At 40.3% G+C, this 21633-nt stretch overlaps 1 protein-coding gene across 7 annotated transcripts in view; it reads left to right on the top strand.

The window, feature by feature from the left end:
- Positions 1 to 16672, top strand: part of HEATR5A (HEAT repeat containing 5A) — a 126498-nt gene extending 109826 nt beyond the window's left edge. For all 7 annotated transcript variants that reach the window (XM_073348959.1, XM_073348960.1, XM_073348957.1 and 4 more), the window contains 5 exons: positions 6398 to 6670; positions 9983 to 10207; positions 12898 to 13052; positions 14550 to 14763; positions 14999 to 16672. In XM_073348959.1, coding sequence (XP_073205060.1) covers positions 6398 to 6670; positions 9983 to 10207; positions 12898 to 13052; positions 14550 to 14763; positions 14999 to 15303 — 1172 coding nt within the window. In that variant the 3' untranslated portion in view covers positions 15304 to 16672. The remainder of the gene's footprint in view (positions 1 to 6397; positions 6671 to 9982; positions 10208 to 12897; positions 13053 to 14549; positions 14764 to 14998) is intronic.
- Positions 16673 to 21633: the final 4961 nt, after the last annotated feature.

Below are 21633 nucleotides of genomic sequence, written 5' to 3'. Positions count from 1 at the left end.
ACAGTAAAGAGTTGCTTAAAACTCCTAGGTCACATGGCATCTTGCATGTATGTAGTGCAACGTGCAAGGCTCCGACTCAGACCTCTCCAAGCTTGGCTGGCATCGGTGTATTGATCAAGTAGGCACAGTCTAGACATGGTGGTTACCCTTCCACCAGACGTTCTCAAGTCTCTTCACTGGTGGCTTAACCCATACTTGGTGTGCTCAGGGGTCGCATTTCCCAAACCCCGTCTATCCCGATGTCTGACCACTGACAGCTAAGCCATGGGGTGGGGGGCACACCTTGGGGAGCACAGAATTCAGAGAACTGATGCTTCACATCAATTTAAGGGAGCTCAGGGCAGTCCGGTTGGCATGTTAGGCTTTTTGGCCTCTCCTGAAGGGCAAGTGCATATCAGTCCTGACAGACAAAACAACAGCAATGTTTTATATCAACAGACGGGGGGAACACGCTCCTCTCCCCTGTGTCAAGAAGCCGTCAAGCTCTGGGAGTTCAGCATAGCACACTCCATACTTTTAGAAGCGTCCTATCTTCCAGGGTCGCAGAACGAACTAGCAGACCACCTCAGCAGGTCTTTTCACAACCACGAGTGGTATGTAATAACAATATCTTCCAGCAGTGGGGAGTTCCCCAGATCAATTGGTTCACCACAAGGGCCAACAGGAAGTGCCTACGATTCTGCTCCTTCCTAAACAACAGCCCGGATTCATTGGCAGATGTGTTTCTCCTTCCATGGAAGAACTGCCTATTCTACGCGTTCCCTCTCATACCGCTGATTCACAAGGTCCTCCTCAAAATCTGGAGAGACCGAACCTCGGTGATCCTGGTGGCACTGGCCTGGCCACATCAGCATTGGTACACCACGCTACTGGAGCGATCAGTGGAGACTCCAATCGCTCTACCTCTAGTTCTGGACCTCATCACAGAAGGCCTCAACATCCCAGTCTCGAGTCTCTCCACCTCACTGCTTGGAAGCTACGTGGTTGACCCCGCTGAGCTTACATGCTCAGACACCCAACCATGGATAAAATGCTGTATTATTTTGATCCTTGATTCCTGTAGTTCTAGATTTGCTACTGAATCTGAGTGCATCTAATTTTAATCATCATCATAGTAAAACATAGCTCTTACATTGCCTGTGTCATTCAGTGCACTCAAAGGGATTTGCAAACATTTTATCCTTAAAACCACCCCTGTGAGACAAGTATTATATGTATTTTATTGCTGAGTAAAGTGAGGCAAATGCGACATATAGATTAAATTGCCCAAAGTCAGGCAATGATTTGGTGATATAACTAAAAATTGAACCCATCAGTGCTGGCTGCAGGCCCCCCTGTTCTAACCAATAGACTTATTCTCTCCTATGTTGATGGATAAGGTCGAAGATCTAGTAACTTCAACCATGCAAGAAGTGTGAACAATCTCTCAGAAGTACACATTATCGTGAGTCATATTTCTGTTCATTTAATGTATAGGTATGACTAAACAGGCACTTTGGAAAAGAGGTAGATTAGGCATTTCTAGAATAAATAACAGAAATATTCAAAACACAAGACCTGGGCCAAGTCTACACTAGAAACATAAGTCAACCTGTATTAGGTTGACTTACAACCACCTCAGTAATTATTGTGGTGGTTCATGTCCACACGACCCTCCTGTCAGTGGTGTGCATCCTCACCAGAAGCACTTCCACCAACTTAAGAGGGGCCGGGGGTGGGGAGGTTGAGAGCCTAGGTGCTCATCTCCACACGCAGCTCCTCGCTCTGAGCCAGACTATGTCCTGGGCTCTCCACTCCCCATGGAGAGCCCTGCAGCTGCCCTGAGGTTCCCCGTGGGGAGCCCAGCAGCTTTCCCAAGGATCCTGGCTCCCCACCGGGAGCTTGGGAACCACCTGGACTTGAGGCGCAGAGCTCCCTGCCAGGAGCCTGGCTGTGGTGGGAAGCCTCCATACAGCATTGGACTCCCCACAGGGAGCCAGGAGCCTTCGGGTAGCAGCCCAGCTGGCAGTGGGGAGCAGGTTGTTGGGCAGGCATGGCACAGCCCAACTCGGAATAGGGAGCCTGGGCAGCAACTGGGCCGGGAATGGGGGGCTGGGGTGAGCTGGGCTCCAAGTGGGGTGGGTGCAGCCTGGCTGGGAGCAGGGAGCCTGGAGGGCAGCCAGGCTCTAGCTGGAGCTAGCTCCAGCATGGAGCCATGAAATTGATAAGAATTACAGCCAACATCCGATGTAAGTAATTCACTGTCTACATGGGCACATTATTGTCCTAACTACACCAACATAAGCCCTACATTTCTCGTAGAGATGGAATTATTATGTTGGTGTGGTAGGACTCTTACGTTGGCGGGAGCGAAGTGTAGTGTTTACACTAACATAATTAGGTTGACATAAATTGCCTGACATCGACCTAACACTATAGGTCCAAACCCTGGTAGTAATGGGGGACGTTAACTACCCAGATATCTATTGGGAAAGTAATACAGCACAGCACAGTTCTTGGAATGTGTTGGAATCAACTTTTTGTTTCCAAAAGTAGAGAAAGGGGACAGCCATTTTAAACTTGATTCTGACCAGTGGGAAGGAATTGGTTGTGAATCTGAAGGTGGAATGCAGTTTGGGTGAAAGTGATCATGAAATGACTCATTTCATGATTCTAAGGAAAGGGAGTGAGAGTAGCAGAATAAGGACCATGGACTCCAGACTTTAACAAACTCTGAGAACTGGTACTTAAGGTCCTAGAGGAAGAAAATTGAAGGAATAAAGGAATTCAGGAGAGCTGATGATTTTGTAAAGAAACAATATAAAAGGCACTACTGTAAACTGTCCTGATGCAAAAGAAAGATAGAGCCATACTGGCCTCTTACTCTTCTTCCTATCAGGAGCTCTTTAATGACCTGAAAATCAAAAAGGAATCCTAGAGAACATGCAAACATGGACAAATTGCTAAGGAAGCATACAAAGGAATACTGCAAGCACATAGGGACGAAATCAGAAAAACTGAGGTATAAAATCAGCTACAGCTCGGAAGCATATAATAGTCAATTAGAAGATGTTGTATAAATAAGTTTTAGGAGCAAGAGAAAGACACAAGTGTAGATCCTCTACTGAGCAGGGAAGGAGATCTAATAACAGATGACATGAAGAAGGCTGAGGATTTAATGCCTAGTTTACTTGAGGCTTCACTAAAAAAGTTAACTGACCAAATGTTCAACACAATATTAACAACAAGGGAGAAAGGAGCACAAACTGGAATAGGGAAAGAATGGGTTAAAGAATAGATAAGTTAGATGTATTCAAGTCAGCAGGGTCTGACGAAATTCACCCTAGCGTACTTCAGGAACCAGCTGAAGTGATGTCGGAACCATTACAGATTGTCTTTGAGAACTTATGGAGGATGGATGAGGTCCCAGAGAATTGGAGAAGGGCAAACATAATGCCTGTCTTTAAAAAAAGGGGAACAGAGGACCCAGTGAGGTACAGACCAGTCAAACTAACCATGATAGCTGGAAAGATACTAGAATAAATTACTTATCAAAAATTTGAAAGCACCAAGAGGATAACTGGGTTATAAGGAATAGTCAGCATGGATTCATCAAGAACAAATCATGCCAGACCAACCTAATTTCTTCCTTTGGCTGGGTTATTGGCCAAATTATTTCCTTAGTTTTTCATATGAAGAAATAACTGCAGATTAGGTTTAATCTTCAAAATGACATTATCTAAAATGGTCTCAATTATTTTTTACTATATATTCTGTATAAATGTATGTAAAGCTATTACATACACAAAAATACATTAAAAGAACATTAAGTTTGCAAAGTCAAGCACTGAAAAGTGAGGAAATGCAGTCTCCTTCCTCCAATCCACTGTCTTATTTATCACACATCTTCCAGCTTCTGCAACAAACGATGCAGAGGCCCTGTGGACAACCCCATACAATCCCACTGTACTCTTTCACTATACAACCCTGATTCATCCCCAGAGCAGGTCTATCCTATGCACTGAATGAGGAAGGGATCCTGTGGAAAAAATTATATGTGACCATGTGATTAAGCGCTCTATCATAATGCTTGTGCACAAGGGCCCGAATTAAGGTTGCACAGGTATTTCTCAATACTGACATTTCTTGACTTAATAGTGCTTGATTTTGCTACTTTGATTTTAGGAGTTTTTTTGTGTATAATTTCTTAGGTTTTTTTAAAAAGCCATCTGAAAAATCAGCAATTCCATCACATGGCATCATACTATCCTCCAGCTGGTTCATCAGCAAGGTTGAACCTTGAGATCCACCTTAGAGATCTCTGCCACTTGAGTTAACAGAGTAACTGTTAGCAGTAGTTGATTGGCATCTGCTCTGTGGACTATACTAGAAGGGGACGAGGTGCAGTTTACCAGTGGGTTTCACAGATATTTGCAATGCTGACAGCAGAGGGACTCAGATATCTTGGGTTCCACTCTACACTCTGGAGGAGAGTGTTCTCTCATGGTGTCAGAGCCTACTACCTGTTGGTCCTCCTCAGCCTAGTATTGTCTCTTCCCTACTTTGGCTCCTCGTTCTAGTCCCATTCTGCTAGTCCTCTTGCCCAGCAAGTCCTAGTCTTGTCATCTGGGATCCAGTTCCAGTCTTATTGCCTAGCTAGTCTCATTTCTCCTCTTCTGTATCTTCATCTAATCTCTCTCCGTCCCATCCTGTTTCCTCCACTGGCTACCAGTCCCAGTCTCCATCCTTGGGCTCCTCATCCATGTCAGTTCCTATCCTTCCACGGCTCTTGGTCCAATTTCCCCCCTTCCTGGCTCCTTGCCCTAGTCTCCTTGCCCAGCTATTCCCAGTGCTCTCCCCGCAATTCCTTGTCAAATCTATTTAGTTTCCCAAACCTGCCCCCGCCCCCAAAGATCTATCCTTCACTAACACCCTGTCTCCTTGCCCAGTCAGTCACACCCCCAGTGGCTCCCAGTCTCCATGACCAGTCTCTCCCACTTCCCGTCCCCCAACTCTTCGTGATAGTTTGTCTTTCTTCCCCTCCCTTCCAGTCCAACTCTCACTGCACACTTTGTCCCAATTTACTCCATTCCTTCTCTCTGATCCAGCTCTTGTCCCCACTGCAGTTGAGTCAGGTGGCTTACTTCTCTATGATGCCTGAATGCCAGCAGGGGGGTAACTGAAAGCATAGAGGAGAGAAGCTCCCTGCTGTCAGCCTGCAGCTGCCAGGACCAGCAATTCTATGGGAAGCCCAGCTTTGCCTCTGTAGCCTTAGGCTGAAGCGTGTTCAGTCATTCTGTAGGGGGTGAATGCACAGTTTGGTCCCACCTAGTAGCTCTGAGGGGCTGGAGCATGCTCAGTGAGGATGAAATCTTTAGACAATTTAGCTGCTGCAGTGACTGATAAGAGAGAAAGAGAGAGATCCTTCTGGAATGCATAGAGCAGGGTTCTCGAAGTCCTGGCCTGTGGACCATCTGCAGCCCAAGAACCTCCCCACTGAGGCCCGGGGAGAAGAGACGCAGGCAGACACGCTGCTGGCAATCTCTGCAGCAGGCGCCGCGCCCTGCAGCTCCCATTGGCTGTGGGAGAGGAACAGAGTTATCATCATTAGTTTCTGGGCAAAGTCAGCCATGGAGGCAGCATCGTTAGTTGCCGGGCAGAATCAGCCATGGAGGCAGCGTCACTTTTTTCCTCGATGAATATAAAGAAGTCAAAATACTGAACACAACTATCTGATGCACCCCTTGCTGCAATCCTGAAGGTTTCAACTGCTCAGTCACTGAGGCCAAACATCAACAAACCGACAGAACTGAAGCGTTGCCAGGTGTCTGGCAAACACTAAAATCTCTCTAGGAGACGAAGAATTGTATAAACTTGTATGACAGTTTTATTATTTCTAAGAAATTGGAAATAAAAAATATAATATAAATGTTTTCTTTTCTGAACATCATCTTCAGTGACATTATTGGCCCACTGGGAGGATTTGAGGACTGGCACTGGCCCTAAGGTAAATTGAGTTTGAGACCCCTGGCATAGAGGTATAAATACCCCTCTCCCCTGTGTACATGACGGTCAGTGCTCCCAGCTGGTCTGGCCTCTTCCTGTTGCCCCCTTGGCTTTACATAGGTAAGTCCATCCCTCTTTCCCCTCCCTCGTAACCCAAAGGACCCTTAATGGAGCAACATCCCTTTCTCCTGCTGGACAAACAAAGACCCACCACATTCAGCTGAGGTGAGTGCATCCTTATAAATTTGTTTCAAACTACAGTTGTCCTCTAACGGAACTTTTAACACTGTGCTGCATTAGAATTTAAACTGTAAATTATCTCCTGCCGATATGACAAAGCTTCAAGAACTAAACTTTCGTCAACAAAACACTGCATGCTTAATGTCTTCCTTACTTCTTCCTTTCGTTATAGTTGATGATGGTGCTGCAGAAAAGGAGACCTTGCCAGAATTTGGAGAAGGCAAAGACACAGGAGGACTGGTGCCTGGAAAGTCATTAGTCTTTGCAACGCTGGAGTTGTGTGTTTGCATTCTAGTGAGGCAGCTCCCCCAGCTTAATCCTAAAGTAACTGGTAGCCCTGCAGTTAAAGCTGGAAAACCTCAGTTGTTGTCAGAGAGTGGAAGTAGATTGGTATCAGCAGCATTAGTTATCCTCTCTGACATTCCGTCGGTCTGCTCTCCTGAAGGTAGGATATGGTTGGTACCAATATGTGATTTTGTTACAAGGGGAGATTAAATGAAAAGATGATAGAGTAACATATACTTACTACATAACTTTCTCTGTTGGATAAATGCTGGGGCAAGGTCTTGGAGATTTCCTTATGACAATTTTCCAGTTGTTTTGGTTGTACTCAAAAGTTAAAAAAAAGAAAAGAAAAGGCTGATAGTTACAGAAGCAGTAGTGTGAGAGTGTAAAGTAGTTTTCAAGACTGAAATACTTTTCTCCCGTCTTTCCCCTGTAAAGCAGGCGATTAATGGACACATTTTATTTCACACAGATATATGTATGTAGCTGCATGCTTCCTTGATAGATCCTCAATTTAGGAATTTATAATACAGCTGTAAAAATGTGCTCCAAAGGGAAATGTGCCATATCATCTTTGTCCAAAAGCCATCTTGTAAACTACAGAAACACAAAATAGGAAGATAGTGTTTATCTGACCATCACCCCAGACTTCATTTTTCACAGTCACCAAACCTTTTTATATTCTTTTTAAAATAATATAATTATATCAAATATGTTGTCAAGGTTCCTCCCCCACTCTGAACTCTAGGGTACAGATGTGGGGACCTGCATGAAAAACCTCCTAAGCTTGTCTTTACCAGCTTAGGTCAAAACTTCCCCCAAGGTACAAAATATTCCACCCTTTGTCCTTGGATTGGCCGCTACCACCACCAAACAAATACTGGTTACTGGGGAAGAGCTGTTTGGAAACGTCTTTCCCCCCAAAATACTTCCCAAAACCTTGCACCCCACTTCCTGGACAAGGTTTGGTAAAAAGCCTCACCAATTTGCCTAGGTGACTACAGACCCAGACCCTTGGATCTTAAGAACAATGAACAATCCTCCCAACACTTGCACCCCCCCTTTCCTGGGAAATGTTGGATAAAAAGCCTCACCAATTTGCATAGGTGACTACAGACCCAGACCCTTGGATCTGAGAACAATGAAAAAGCATTCAGTTTTCTTACAAGAAGACTTTTAATAGAAGTAAATAGAAGTAAAGAAATCACCTCTGTAAAATCAGGATGGTAGATACCTTACAGGGTAATTAGATTCAAAACATAGAGAACCCCTCTAGGCAAAACCTTAAGTTACAAAAAAGATACACAGACAGAAATAGTTATTCTGTTCAGCACAATTCTTTTCTCAGCCATTTAAAGAAATCATAATCTAACGCATACCTAGCTAGATTACTTACTAAAAGTTCTAAGACTCCATTCCTGGTGTATCCCTGGCAACGACAGCATAAAGACAGACACACAGACCCTTTGTTTCTCTCCCTCCTCCCAGCTTTTGAAAGTATCTTGTCTCCTCATTGGTCATTTTGGTCAGGTGCCAGCGAGGTTACCTTTAGCTTCTTAACCCTTTACAGGTGAGAGGAGTTTTACTCTTGCCAGGAGGGATTTTAAAGGGGTTTACCCTTCCCTTTATGTTTGACACATGTATCTGTCGTATCTTGTTACCTTTCACTGTTATTACCTTTGTGCTTCCATAACCCAGCTTTTTCATATGTTGCTGAGTTAGGTCTAATTTAGATTGTAATTTCCTTGAATCAGAGCCCTGTCACTGTATTTATGTAAAATACTGTTCACACCTATGGTACTGTACAAACGATAAATCCAGCAATTCCTATCCTTTGCATTTACCATCCCCTTTTCCCACTCATTTGTACTCTACTATTGAGTCCTTGTGTCATGGTCACTGTACTGCCAGCCCAAAGGGATGAGGATCTCCTTTTGGAAACAGTCACCAGCTCCCCTGTTCAATCATAAGGATTAATGTTGGATGGTGATGGACTTTTGTTACCTTCAATCCGGTGATTTTCATCTTTCAGAATGACAAGAAAAGAGTTTGGACATGGCCTTGTTAGGCTCTGAGAGGCACTATTTGTGAGGAAAATTAGTTTGCTCCTTGGGTTGAATTTGCTCCCTGCTGCATTTTTTGCCTTTAGCAGATCAGGGAGTTTTATAGCCAAATTACTTGCAGGATCAGATTAAGTCAAGAGATCAGGACATGGAATTGAACCCAGGTCTCCTATATGGTAGTGCTTATGTATAATATCATAATAAATGGACTGGTTTGCTGATCTTCAGTAGCTGTTCTTCCCAAGTTCCTGTAGTTAAGTTTCAGAGATTTTTTTTTCTTTCCTTTTAAGGAAAAAGGACAAGAACCTAAGGCACCGGTTCAGTAATGCATTTAAGTACATCTCTATTCATTCTATTTTGCTGAATAGCGATGGACTTAAGCACAATAAAGTCAAGTGTGCACTTTGACTTTAAGTGTGCGCATTGCTTAGTCAGGTCCTAAAATAGTGCACAAAATGTATGGGTGGACTCTACTCCATTGGCTTCAGTAGGATTCAGGTGTCTGCACTAGCAGAGCCCAGTCTAAACATTTAAACACGTTGGAACATAGGCATTGCCATATTGGGTCAGACCCAAGTTCTGTCTAGTTCAGTATTCTGTTTCCAACAAAGGCTAGCGCCAGATGTTTCAGAGGGAGATGTAAGAACCACACTGTTGGCAGATGTGGGATAACCTGCTCCTCACATTAGGTGTGATGCTTTCCTAAATTTTTGTTAGCTATAACTATTATAACTCTAGATATTATTATGCATGTTCAGTGTCTTATCTCTTCTTTTAATCTTGCTAAATTCTTAGCTCACTGACTTCCTTCAGCAAAGAGTTTCACAGTCTAATTATGTGCCATGGGAAAAGTATTTCTTTTTGTCAGTTTTGAATTTGCCACCTGTTAATTTCATGGAATGTCATCCCTGTTCTAGTGTTCTGAAACAGACACAACAGAAGCTCCCAAACTACCATCTTTATTTTGTGTATTATATTATGCCCCTTCTTATTTGTCTCATTTCCACAGTAAACAATCCAAATCTTTTTTCGTTCTTTTTTTCATATGCATTTTTCCACATCATTATCATTGCCTTTCTCTGAACACCCACTAATTCTGACTTTTACATGATAAACTTTAGGTATGTGAGTAGTCCCAGTGAAGTAAATGACTATCTGACTTAAAAGGAGAGCATCTCTTTAAGTAGCCAATCTGCCTCTATGTTTGACATTTGACATAAAATCACATGCTGTTTAAATACTTTTTTCTGGAACCAAGAATTACAATAAGTAGGCAACTTTTAGAAATAAAAACTGTTTAGACATTATATATAAAAAGGGAATTGAAGAAAAGTGATTTATAAAATAACAAATTCTGTAAGTCTTTCGCTTTATACAGTGACATACCAAGCATTTGTTTTGTCTCATAGGAAGTGTTTCCGTACTCCCTACTATCTTGTACCTAATTATTGGAGTCCTCAGAGAAACTGCTGTGAAATTGCCAGATGGCCAGTTACCTTTGACAGCTGCTGCATCTTTACAAGCTCTTAAGGGGATATTGTCTTCTCCTATGGCTCGAGCAGAGAAGAGCCGAACTGCTTGGACTGAACTTCTTCGTAGTGCTTTAGTCACAGTTCTTGACTGTTGGGATCCAGGTAACCAAAAATGAAAGGGGGACAATGAAAAGATGCTTGGCATAGCTAAAATTCAGATAACTCTAGAAGATTCAGATGGTGGTAGAAGAACTGAACTACTCTTTGTTAAGATAACTTAATAAAAATAAGTTATAATATAAAAAATATAATATAAAAAATAACTTAATGTCTGAGGGTGAAACTTACTTCACCCATGTAGTCCAACTTTAATATTCTTAAGTACAGCCCACACCTATTTCTGCTACTACAGTCTATAGGTTGGAGTGGCCACCAGAGTCTCTCCATGCCTCTTTTGTGGTGTAGTAGTCACTGGTGTAATGGGAAGGCAGATTTCATGGTTCCTCACGTGGTTTACACCCAGCCTCAGCCCGTTGCTATCCTCTGCCCCAGCCTATGTTGGAACAGTGCACTCAAAGGGTGTATCCACTGCAGTGGTGCTCCCCCGCAGAGCTCTAATGTGTGGAAGGCTACATGCTTATCCTCTGTACCAGGGCCACAGGACCTATCTGCTTTCCTTTGGATGAATAAGCTTAGGGGGTCTTTCATGCAGGTTCCCACATCTGTACCCTAGAGTTCAGAGTGGGGAAGGAACCCTGACATTTGCCTATTCTAGACATGGGCTTGCAGGTGTGGTAGATAATTACACACTTAGAATATCTGCAGATATGTTATGTATTTTATGAGAAAAGAATTTAATTCCTCAGGCCAGCTGATACTTTTTTTTCCCAAATCTCTCCAATTATCAGTGTATTACTTGTAAACGGACTTCCAACTGAGTGCCATGTTCCATGAGTAGTCACATCAGAGCAGTACAGAGATGGACTATTACCTCTCTCTGTTCTGTGATGTGCTGCTTCTGAGCCCAAAATTACACTGCCCCTTTGTTTTTGCTGCTCCTATCTCCTGCAGACTCCTGTCTAATTTGCTGTCTTATCACCCCTTCACTATGTCTTTCTCAACATTACTGCTTTGTTTTTTCTCTTCTGAATGGTTATGATTATTTTAACTCCTTTTACACTCCTGAAACATTATTAGCTTGCATTTGTTCAATCTTTACGTCATTTTATTTTTTTGACCATGTTTCTCATTTCTCTAGGTCTTTTGGTATCACTTTTTCTTTCCTCATTGGTGTTTACAACACCCCCAGTTCAGCATTATCTGCACATTTCTAACAGGCAGCCTGTGTTCCAAGTCATTAAAGAAAATGTTAAGTAAAACTGGACTTTCCACAGGCTTCCTGGACACCACTTTTCAACTTGATACATTGTTAGTCAACACTACCATGTGTTTATGGACTTTTAGTGTTCAGTGTATATGACAGCATTCCTCTCCAAGCCGATCTGAGTTAATTGTGAGAGTGAGATTTCATGAAGCAGTATCAAATGCTTTGAAATTCAATTACATCTAAAATACTGCATTACCTCACCCATTAATGTTTTAGTCAGTTAAGAAATGCAATTAAGTTTTGTAAGACATAACCTTAAAAAAAAAAATGCTGTTTGTTCCTCATGATTCCAACTGATTTTGTTCTAATAGTTACGGCAGTTACCCTTCAACCCACTGTAAAATACAAATTCCAGTAATGAAGAGGAATTTTTTCATGTATCTCTAAGATTTTAAAATTACATTTGCAGTTCCTATTAATAACTTTATTAAAGTGCCATGCACATGCCTCAACAAGTGGAAAACCTGATGAGACCAGTGGGGATTGGGACAGCCTCAGTAGAAAGGGGGAGTAGAATACTTGCTGGGGGGATGCAGGAGCAGCCTCTTCCAGATTCTAGCCACTCATTGGCCAGCCTGGGGAGGAAGGGAGCTGATGGGTCCCTCATCTTCCCCTTTCAATAATTTAAACCCTAACCCAGGCCATGTGGAGCTTTCTTTTTGTTCCATTCCAGCTCCTATTATGCCTACCCCCAACCCTGTACTGATGGCTTTGGAGCTGTGTATTGCAGAGGCTGTGGGTCTGACCAATCATGTGGGATCAGGAAGGAATTTATTCTCGGGGCCAAATTGGCAGCAGCCTGGGGAGGTTTTTTGCCTTCCTCGCAGCATCCTGAAGGCACAGTTAGGTTAAATAGTGGTAGGATTTAGTAATTAGTGATAGTGCTTGGCAAGGATGTTAATTCCAGTGCGATTAAAAGAAACGATTCCCTGAAGTAAAATACTTGGGATTTTGTTTATGGGCCTTGTGCTCACATGCTGAGATCCTCCCCTTTAGCACCCTCAGTCACCTTTGTCAGGGGGAGGACAGTAGAACTCCAGAAAAGTGAGCTGAATCCTAGAGGTAGACTAAGGAGAGTCTGCCCCCACTCTGGAACTACTTAAAATGTCTGGTATGCAAGTATGGGTGACAAAGCCATAGTGCCCTTCCTCTGTGACAGGTTTAATAAAGTTGCAGCCTGCTACTTGAAATCCATCCCTGTGTATGTCGTCATTTGCTACCACGTCCAGATCAATTGCCATTGGTTTTAGATTCTTCTGAGAACAGTTGTATCAGTCAATACAAAAGAAAAATGTTTTCTTAATACAAAGTTAATGTGTTTGCACCATTGTCTAATTCCATTTAGACATAATATAGAAAATGCCATGCCAAAAAATGTTTCATGAGCACTTTTTACATCACTTTAGAACATTACAATTGGCAATATTACTTTTAGAATGTGAATTTGAGACTGTTTTATCTTTAGTAGATGGAGCTCAACAAGAACTTGATGAAGTCAACCTGCTTACTGCCATTACAGTATTTATTTTGTCTACAAGTCCAGAAGTTATTACCATAGAGTGCCTTCAAAAGCGTTGTATTGAGAAGTTTAAAATAGCACTTGATTCAAAAGATCCTGTAGTAAGTACTTTTTCTAGCTAGAGGAGTATTTCAGTTAGAAGCATGCTAAAGTTCTTCTAGCACATTTTCTGTTGAGCTGTTTCACTGGACCGAACTAAGTGTTGATTTGAAAGAATTTTTTTTAATTCTGTCCCATTTAGATCTGTTGTATTTTAAAGTGCAATTTTAAACTAGGTTTCAGAGTAACAGCCGTGTTAGTCTGTATTCGCAAAAAGAAAAGGAGTACTTGTGGCATGAAGCGAGCTGTAGCTCACGAAAGCTCATGCTCAAATAAATTGGTTTGTCTCTAAGGTGCCACAAGTACTCCTTTTCTTTTTGTTAATTTTAAACTAGTTGGCCAGAGCTAGTGGGTCTGTGCTGTGCCTTGCTTTTAACTGTTGTTCATTAAAATGTTCTGTGTACAAATGAAGTATTTTCTATATTATTGTTTCACCATCTGGGAAATAAGAACGCCATGCTTTGATAAATTGATAAGAAAGTTATCTAGTTTTGCGGATGTTTCCTTAATTTTCTCTGTGCACTTATTTTAGACCTTAGGGCAATACTCTGCCAGGTCATCTGTTTTGATTCTCTATCTGTACTCTTGACAGAAACAGCACATTAGGGGGATTTTTGTCTTGTTTCTTACATGGTGGAAGTATACCGCTATCATAGCGGTTCACCCTTTATCACACTGAAAGTGCAGCTTTAAAGATGGTACTCCCTTGGGCTTTTGTTAATTAAATAGTAGTTCCCCAAATGTGGTCTTTATATTGACCAGTGTGGGAGTCCATCGTAAACCACTTTTTTTCCTCCTCTTTCTATACTGATTTATCAATCAGAAAGTCAGCTTTATTTAATGTTTAATTATCAGAATTGATGACTCACTGCTAGAATATTTACTTTTTAATATTTACTTTTTAAGTCTATTGCTATATGTCCAATTTTAGAAGTCTCCATTTTCAGCAGGATGGCTTTCACTAATAAGAATTTCAGAAAGCCAGGTGTAATTACAAAAAAAGAAATAGTGACACAGGGTGAAATTTTCAAAAGCATCTAACTAACTTAGGCACCTCAGCCTCTCAAAAGTCCTATAGACACTTAGACTCCTAAGGCATTAAGTAAGCATTTCTATTGTAAGCCCCTACTTTTAGTCAAGTGTAGTTTTCTCCAAAAATTTCATTTTAACATGGTTAGGAAACCTAGTGGGCTCGTGAGCCTAAAACTCTATTTAGACATTTTTAGTTATGAGTGCAAGATGTGTTTTATGGTTTCTTCGTTACTTGTTAAAATAATTCTGAGATACTTTTCTGACATCATTTAACTTTTCAAAGTGTGTTTTATCATTAGCTAATGAAAAGTTTCTCTTGCCATGTGAATTTTCAAGCTTTTGTACACTTTTTTTCTTTTAAAAACTTTATCTTCAAAATTGTTTGAAGTGCCAAGGCATTCTGACATGTAGTTTTAAGTGTAACTTTGTTTACATTCAGTATTGTAACTGTAACTTTTCCCCTTTAGGTACAGCTTAAGTGCTATCAGCTGCTGCTTTCCATCTTTCAATATCCCAACAGAGCTGTCTCATATCCTTACATTAATTCTTTGGCACCATCTATTATGAGGAAATTGCAGGAAACAGAAAAAACAAAGCCTGAGAATTCTGCTGAACTGCAAGTCATTCAGGAAGGAATAAAGGTGGTCGCAGCTCTCATAGCCATTGCTGAGGAAGAACATCGTAAGTCCCTCAATTCCAATGCCCTTTTAATGTCTTAAGTGGCTGTCGGGAATCAACTAAAACAAAATGTATTCCCCCATAATTATAATTTTGAACAAAATTTAATTATTAGTTATGCTAGTTAACAGTATGTCTTAGAAAAATGTTGACTTTCTTTCTGTGCTTAGTAGTCATTAGGATTTGAAAACTTTAAAAAAATTATTTGATATCTAAGTGTTGTTTTTAATTTTTATAGGTGCTTATTTGGTGGCCTGCCTCCTGCCCCTCCTTATTTCCTTTCTTTTGGATGAGAATTCTTTGGGGTCAGCCACAAACTCAGCAAGAAATCTACATGAGTTTGCTTTGCAAAACGTGATGCAGATTGGTCCACAGTACTCATCAGTTTTTAAAAAAGTAATGGCTTCCTCTCCAACTATGAAAGCCAGGCTTGAATCAGCTGTAAAAGGCAATCAGGAAAGCATTAAAGTCAAGACAACACCTAAACATGCAAAGAATCCTGGGAAAAGTTCAAGCATTCAACTAAAGACCAACTTTCTCTGAAGTATCTTAAGCACTTTGATAACACTGCAAAAAAGTCCCTTTTCATTTCTAATTACAGTAGTCAGGAAGAGTTGGTTTCAGTTTTAGCTCAATTTTGACTTGAAATCCAGATGATTTTTTAAAAACAACATTCTTTAGAGATTTGCTTTCTATTAAATATAATTGACCTTTTAAATTTGAGCACTCTGAGTAAAACGTATCAAATGTAATATAAACTATATATTTGCATTAATAAAATAACAAATCTGCAAGAACCGTGCATTTCTAATATCAATGCAGACAAGAAATAAGACTTAGATATATTGAGGAGCCAGCCGTTTTTATTCATTAAATAAACTGAATTATTTTTGGCAATACTTGTTTAAAACAAAAGTTACTGTGATTATTGATTTTGGATTTAACTGGGGCATAAATTTACTTGCTGTTCAGTCTTTCCTAAGTACTAATTTAACATACTGCATATATTGAATGTCCTTGTCATCCTTAAGATAAATTATTGTTGAGCTCTAATATCCCACTGCATTTAAGGTAATATTGACTTCTTTAATTAAATGCTAATAAACTCTTGAGCTGTCCAAGATATAGCAATATAACACTTGCTGTTATATTACAGCTTCACAATGCCTGTTCACTTTGGCCCCAGTTCTGCAGGGACTTGCAGTGTGGGACTTATGTGCTTACAGTTAAGGCACATGTGTATGTGTTTGCACAACCGGTGCCTTATTGCTTCATATAAAGCCTCACTTTTCAGGATATACTTTTTGGTTTAACTTTATATTATGCTAGCCAGACAGTTGAAACTTACATAACCTGAAAAGGACAGCAGTTTTGATGCACTGTGCCTCTGATTCAGACATCTATCTATCTAGCTGCATCTATTTCATGATTTTTAAATGATCAAGTATCTATACGTGACTCTCACTAATGATCATATCTTTTCAAGGAGGGGTGGAAATGTCTGAAGTTAGCTTATCTTGTGTCAAAATACAACAAACTTAAAGAAAAAGTACAAAAAATATAATTTTTATCAAGGAACATATTTTAATATAGAAAAAAATGTAACTACTAAAAATGCAATGGCTATAAAGTATTTTCTAATTATTGCCTTTTTTCTTTTGTGCCAGTATTAGCTCACTAAACCAAATACTGTCACAATGAGTATAGTATTTCCTTGTTAAAAATTAGTCAAGAAAAGAAAAACGTCTACAGAGCTGAGAAACACACTGTGACTCAGGAAGAGTGTGATGTACTGTATTTTATTATAAGATTTGTATATAAATACTATTGTAAATTGTACAGCATTAACCATTTGACCAAAATTCTAACAATTCATTTTTCTAATTCACATAAATAAACCTAATTTTCTTCAGTTAAGTGTGTTTTTCATTTTACCTGATAGAAGGACTTTCATTTATTTCGAGTTACTTTAAAAATCTGGGTTTTAATTAATATTCCCAATCAATACAGTGTCCCTATCTGTGGTGGTTTAATGACAAGACAGGACACGGCTTTAGCAAGCAAGCAAGCTGGTTTGCTGACGGGCTTCTGCCTGTCAGCTTTCCTCCTTCCCTTTTATTTCTCTCCCTCCTGCGCATTACATATTCTGACCGCAAAAGGCATCAACAAAGGAAATAATATGACTTTAATTAATATTCTTATTTACCAGCCTCTATCTACTACAGTCCTTGTTCTCAGGCCTTGAGCCCAGTCCAAGGAAGCTTCCCATGGTTCATGTCCTCTGGGCGACTTCCCATGGTCCATGTCCTTGGACGGAGCAGTGTGTGCACTGCTCCTACACAACACTCAGGGTGTGCCCTGAATGTTTCCAGGTGCATGAACTCTACGTGAACCCTTCACCTATCAGAACCTCTATAGACATATTTACCATAAGATGTAAAAATGCAAATAGAATAACTCAGAATTAACAACTGCCCCTGAGAGTTTAAAAAAAACCTCCCTATAATGGGGTGAACAAGTCCCCTCAGGGTTATGACAGGAACACTCCTAGAGCAGCGCTAACCTGTGACTGAGGAGGAAGTGACCTTGAGGGATGCAGACTGACCCAAACTTTAGGGGCCAAAGATATTTTGGCATCCAGTGGGATTTTAAAAAGCATCTAGGTGCCTAACTTCCTTAACAATCTCTCTGCATCTTTAGGCTCCTAAATACCTTTGAAAATCTGATCCTGCAACAGGAGTTCCATGAGTACTGTGGATTGGAACTGTCTCTACCTCTAGGACATCTTTCCATGTATTGTTTTTTGAAGAGTTCTTTTTCCTTGGAAAAATGTGAGCTCTGTTGTCATTCTCACCTATGTCAGAGGGGAGTTCTCTAGACTTAGAGCTTTCTCAGCACTGCCCATCTCCTGATCTCATAAATTTCATCTTTGGAGTTGACAGTTTTATATTTCTGGAGGAAAGTAGTTGCCTACGAAGATTATTGTTTTGGACAGAGGAGGTGAGTAGAGAGGGTGCTCTCAAATACCTTGGGCCAATTTCTTGGAGGGTCATAAAGAGTCGTCCAGACTTTGAATCTGACATGGTATTTCACAGTGTAATAAGCAGAGCACTAGGGTGATGAACTCTTGGGCAGAAGTGTTGCCGAGAAGGCAGGCTGCTGCATTTGGAATCTATATTAATACTTTTCCCCCTCATCTAATATATAAAGGATTGTATCTACATTTTTACTTTTAAAAAATTCTGCCTGTGCTAATTACCATTAATATTTTAATAGTAATGAGGTTATGACATTTTTCACCACTGACATACTTTTCTTAAAAACAGTTTCACATATTGCATTAGCAGCAAGCAAACCTGCTAAAAGCCAAGTAAAAAATAAAAGCATAAAAAGATTGCCCCATGTCTTTCAGAGAATTTGAATGGAATAGTTAACATTTTAATCCTCTGTCTGGAAGAGAGGGACTGGAGCTATGTGGTTTGGCATTTGGTGGTCACTGTCTTGAAAGCCCAGATGGAGCAGATGATTTGTTATTTTTGGACCGGGTTTGCCACAACAGCTGTCTTAAAGGTAGATTGCAGTGAGTTTAGAATCTGTCCTTTTGAAACAGGTTATTAAATCAAAATGGAATTACGTTTACACCTGTTTTCTACCACTTAAATCTGAAGGGATGAAGGAAGAAAAAGTTTGTTCATTGCTCTCTGGATTTACCTTGATGCTCATTTACAATTTTGAAAACCCCTTTCTTCCACTATCTCACCTATATAACCTAAACTTGGAAGTAAGAAAAAGATGGAGAAAAGAGAGAAACATCACTAACTTTTGATATCCAGAGTTTGGAACAAAAACAGTCTGACAATTATTTTATTCATGTAAAGATTAGAAAAGTTCATGTACTAAGTCTGTGTGCCTTGCACTTTTACACTTCATACCTTAAATTGAAACATATTACATAAGTAAGATCACTGATTTACCTTTGTATGAATTACCCTATTCTTGGACTGATCTTTCCTCACTGAGTTAGACCTAATCTCTGAGAAACTGAAGGTGTCTGAAATTTTGGTTGATTCAGTGCCAGGTTCTTGAGCATGTTTGTTACATCAGTTTTAAACCAAGTGGCAGCATTCACAATTGTCATATTGTGTCCACTCCCTTAGTCACCTATTTTTGGCAATGTGTTTTTTGCACTCCTATTCATTTCACCCTGATGCCAACCTTTTCAAGTAGGGAAATCAAAATATTTCCCTTTTTTGTGTTTAAAAAAATACAGTATTAATGCATTTTAATGTAACACTGGAAGTATAGATATAGAAAGAGAGAACTTGGAATATGATATTTTAAATACTATGCCAAAGACAAAATCATTTGTCATAATATTGACACGCCTCAGTTTTGTTTAAAGTTACGTTTGCCATAGTCATTTAGGAGTATCCTGCAATTCTTTGTAAAGTTGTCATTAAATTTAAGCAAAGCATGCAGAACTCTGTAGTTGTCCAAGTAGTCTTTACTATTTGCATGTCTAGAGTAATTCATAATCTGACTCTAATTTTGTATGCTTCAGCATGCACCTGGCTACAAACTGAGATGCCAGAAATATTTTAAGCTGTGAAGGTCAATAAAGCTCAGACTCGTTTAGACTGATGCAATATCCCTCACAAAATAAGATGATTTCATGTAGAGGAGGTATAGCAGTTCTATTGGAAGGGTTTGCTAATTATTGGAATTTTTGTGGGGATCTCTTCCCAAACAGGGCCACAGGAGGGCTGACGTGGGTCACTGGGAATAGGAAGAACTGAATGAACTGTAGAATCGGAGTCACCTTGTCAACTATTTTGTAGTCATAGTAATAATGCATGACAGTAGTCACCAGTGATCAGGCAGATATTCAGCAGAGTCGGTGGGGGGGTGTGGCAGTGATTCCTTTTAGAGATACATGAACAACTGGCTTAAACTGTCTGCAGTCCCATCTAAAACTCTATTCCTAATATATTTTTTAAAAATTGATTTTAATTGTTTGTATAGAAAATAAAAACACATAATGAAACAAAACACATATAAATGCATGCATAAAATGGAATTAGCATAAAAAAATTCAACGTTAATTATTAAACAAAAAGCAAAAACAAACCTGAACCTGTAGAGGTCATGCAGAGTATCACGTATTAAAGTGACTAAATGGATAAATAAATGAGAACATAACTGATGAGTATCAGGGCTAATATATATTAAACTACAAAAGTATGCAATAGTTTCATGTGTGACCAGACAACCTCATATTTTTCCAAACCTTTCTATTTAGACAGTCATTTTTCACTTAATGCAGTAGTGGAAAGCTCACTAAGCCAGTGTAAAACCTCTCCAACACATCATCAAGGATCTACAATCTATCCTGAAGGACGACCTATCACTCTCACAGATCTTGGGAAACAGGCCAGTCCTTGCTTACAGACAGCCCCCCAACCTGAAGCAAATACTCACCAGCAACCACACACCACACAACTGAACCACTAACCCAGGAACCTATCCTTGCAACAAAGCCCGTTGCCAACTTTGTCCACATATCTATTCAGGGGACACCATCATAGGGCCTAAGCACATCAGCCACACTATCAGAGGCTCCTTCACCTGCACATCTACCAATGTGATATATGCCATCATGTGCCAGCAATGACCCTCTGCCATGTACATTGGTCATACCGGACAGTCTCTACGTAAGAGAATAAATGGACACAAATCAGATGTCAAGAATTATAACATTCATAAACCAGTCGGAGAACACTTCAATCTCCATGGTCACTCGATTACAGACCTAAAAGTGGCAATACTTCAACACAAAAACTTCAAAAACAAACTCCAACGAGAGACTGCTGAATTGGAATTAATTTGCAAATTGGATACAATTAACTTAGGCTTGAATAGAGACTGGGAGTGGATGGGTCATTACACAAAGTAAAACTATTTCCCCATGTTTATTCCCCCCCCACCCCCCACTGTTCCTCAGACGTTCTTGTCAACTGCTGGAAATGGCCCACCTTGATTATCACTACAAAAGGTGTCGTGTTCCCCACCACCACCCCCCGCTCTCCTGCAGGTAATAGCTCACCTTACCTGATCGCTCTCCTTACAGTGTATATGGTAACACCCATTGTTTCACGTTCTCTATGTATATAAATCTCCCCACTGTATTTTCCACTGCATGCATCCGATGAAGTGAGCTGTCACTCACGAAAGCTTATGCTCAAATAAATTTGTTAGTCTCTAAGGTGCCACAAGTACTCCTTTTCTTTAAGCCAGTCTGTGTACTCTAATTTAGAATGCGAGGCAAAATTTGTTTGGCAATGATGCCTTCAGCTTCCTGAGATGTAGCTTTAGTCTCATAGCAGATCACATTATGGGCTTTCTAATAAAAGGCTTTTATACAACAAATGTGCAGTGTGAGTTGCTGGTTTCGAGCCAGCTGAATCTAAGCCAGTCAATGCACTTTCTTAAACAGTTTTAAACTGTTCTAACAAAAAGTCTGAAGTTTTCCTCTGGTGAAAAGTTGGTGGTTGGGACATGGAATCTTAGTGAGATGAGAAAATTGGAAAAAATTATGCAGAAGACCCCTAGAAAACGAGTAGTGTTCAACGTTTACCCAAAGAGTTTAATGTTACCTTGATGTATATGATCCTTATTATGCTTTCATTTGATATCCCAAAAACAGAATTCAAATATCCCCCAAGGGTTTTCCCTCAAAACAGCCCACCTGTTCACACCAATCTGTTCTCCTCAGGTATGGGTCTGTAAGGGGGCTAAGGGAATATCTTAGAGGATACAGATCAGCCCTCCAATAAGTGATTGACACAAGTAATATCTTTTCCAAAACAACGTATC

Source organism: Lepidochelys kempii, chromosome 6, assembly GCF_965140265.1.
Source record: "Lepidochelys kempii isolate rLepKem1 chromosome 6, rLepKem1.hap2, whole genome shotgun sequence".
Lineage (NCBI taxonomy): Eukaryota > Metazoa > Chordata > Testudines > Cheloniidae > Lepidochelys > Lepidochelys kempii.
Note: the sequence above shows the minus strand (reverse complement) of the source record. Positions and strands in the feature narration are given on the sequence as shown.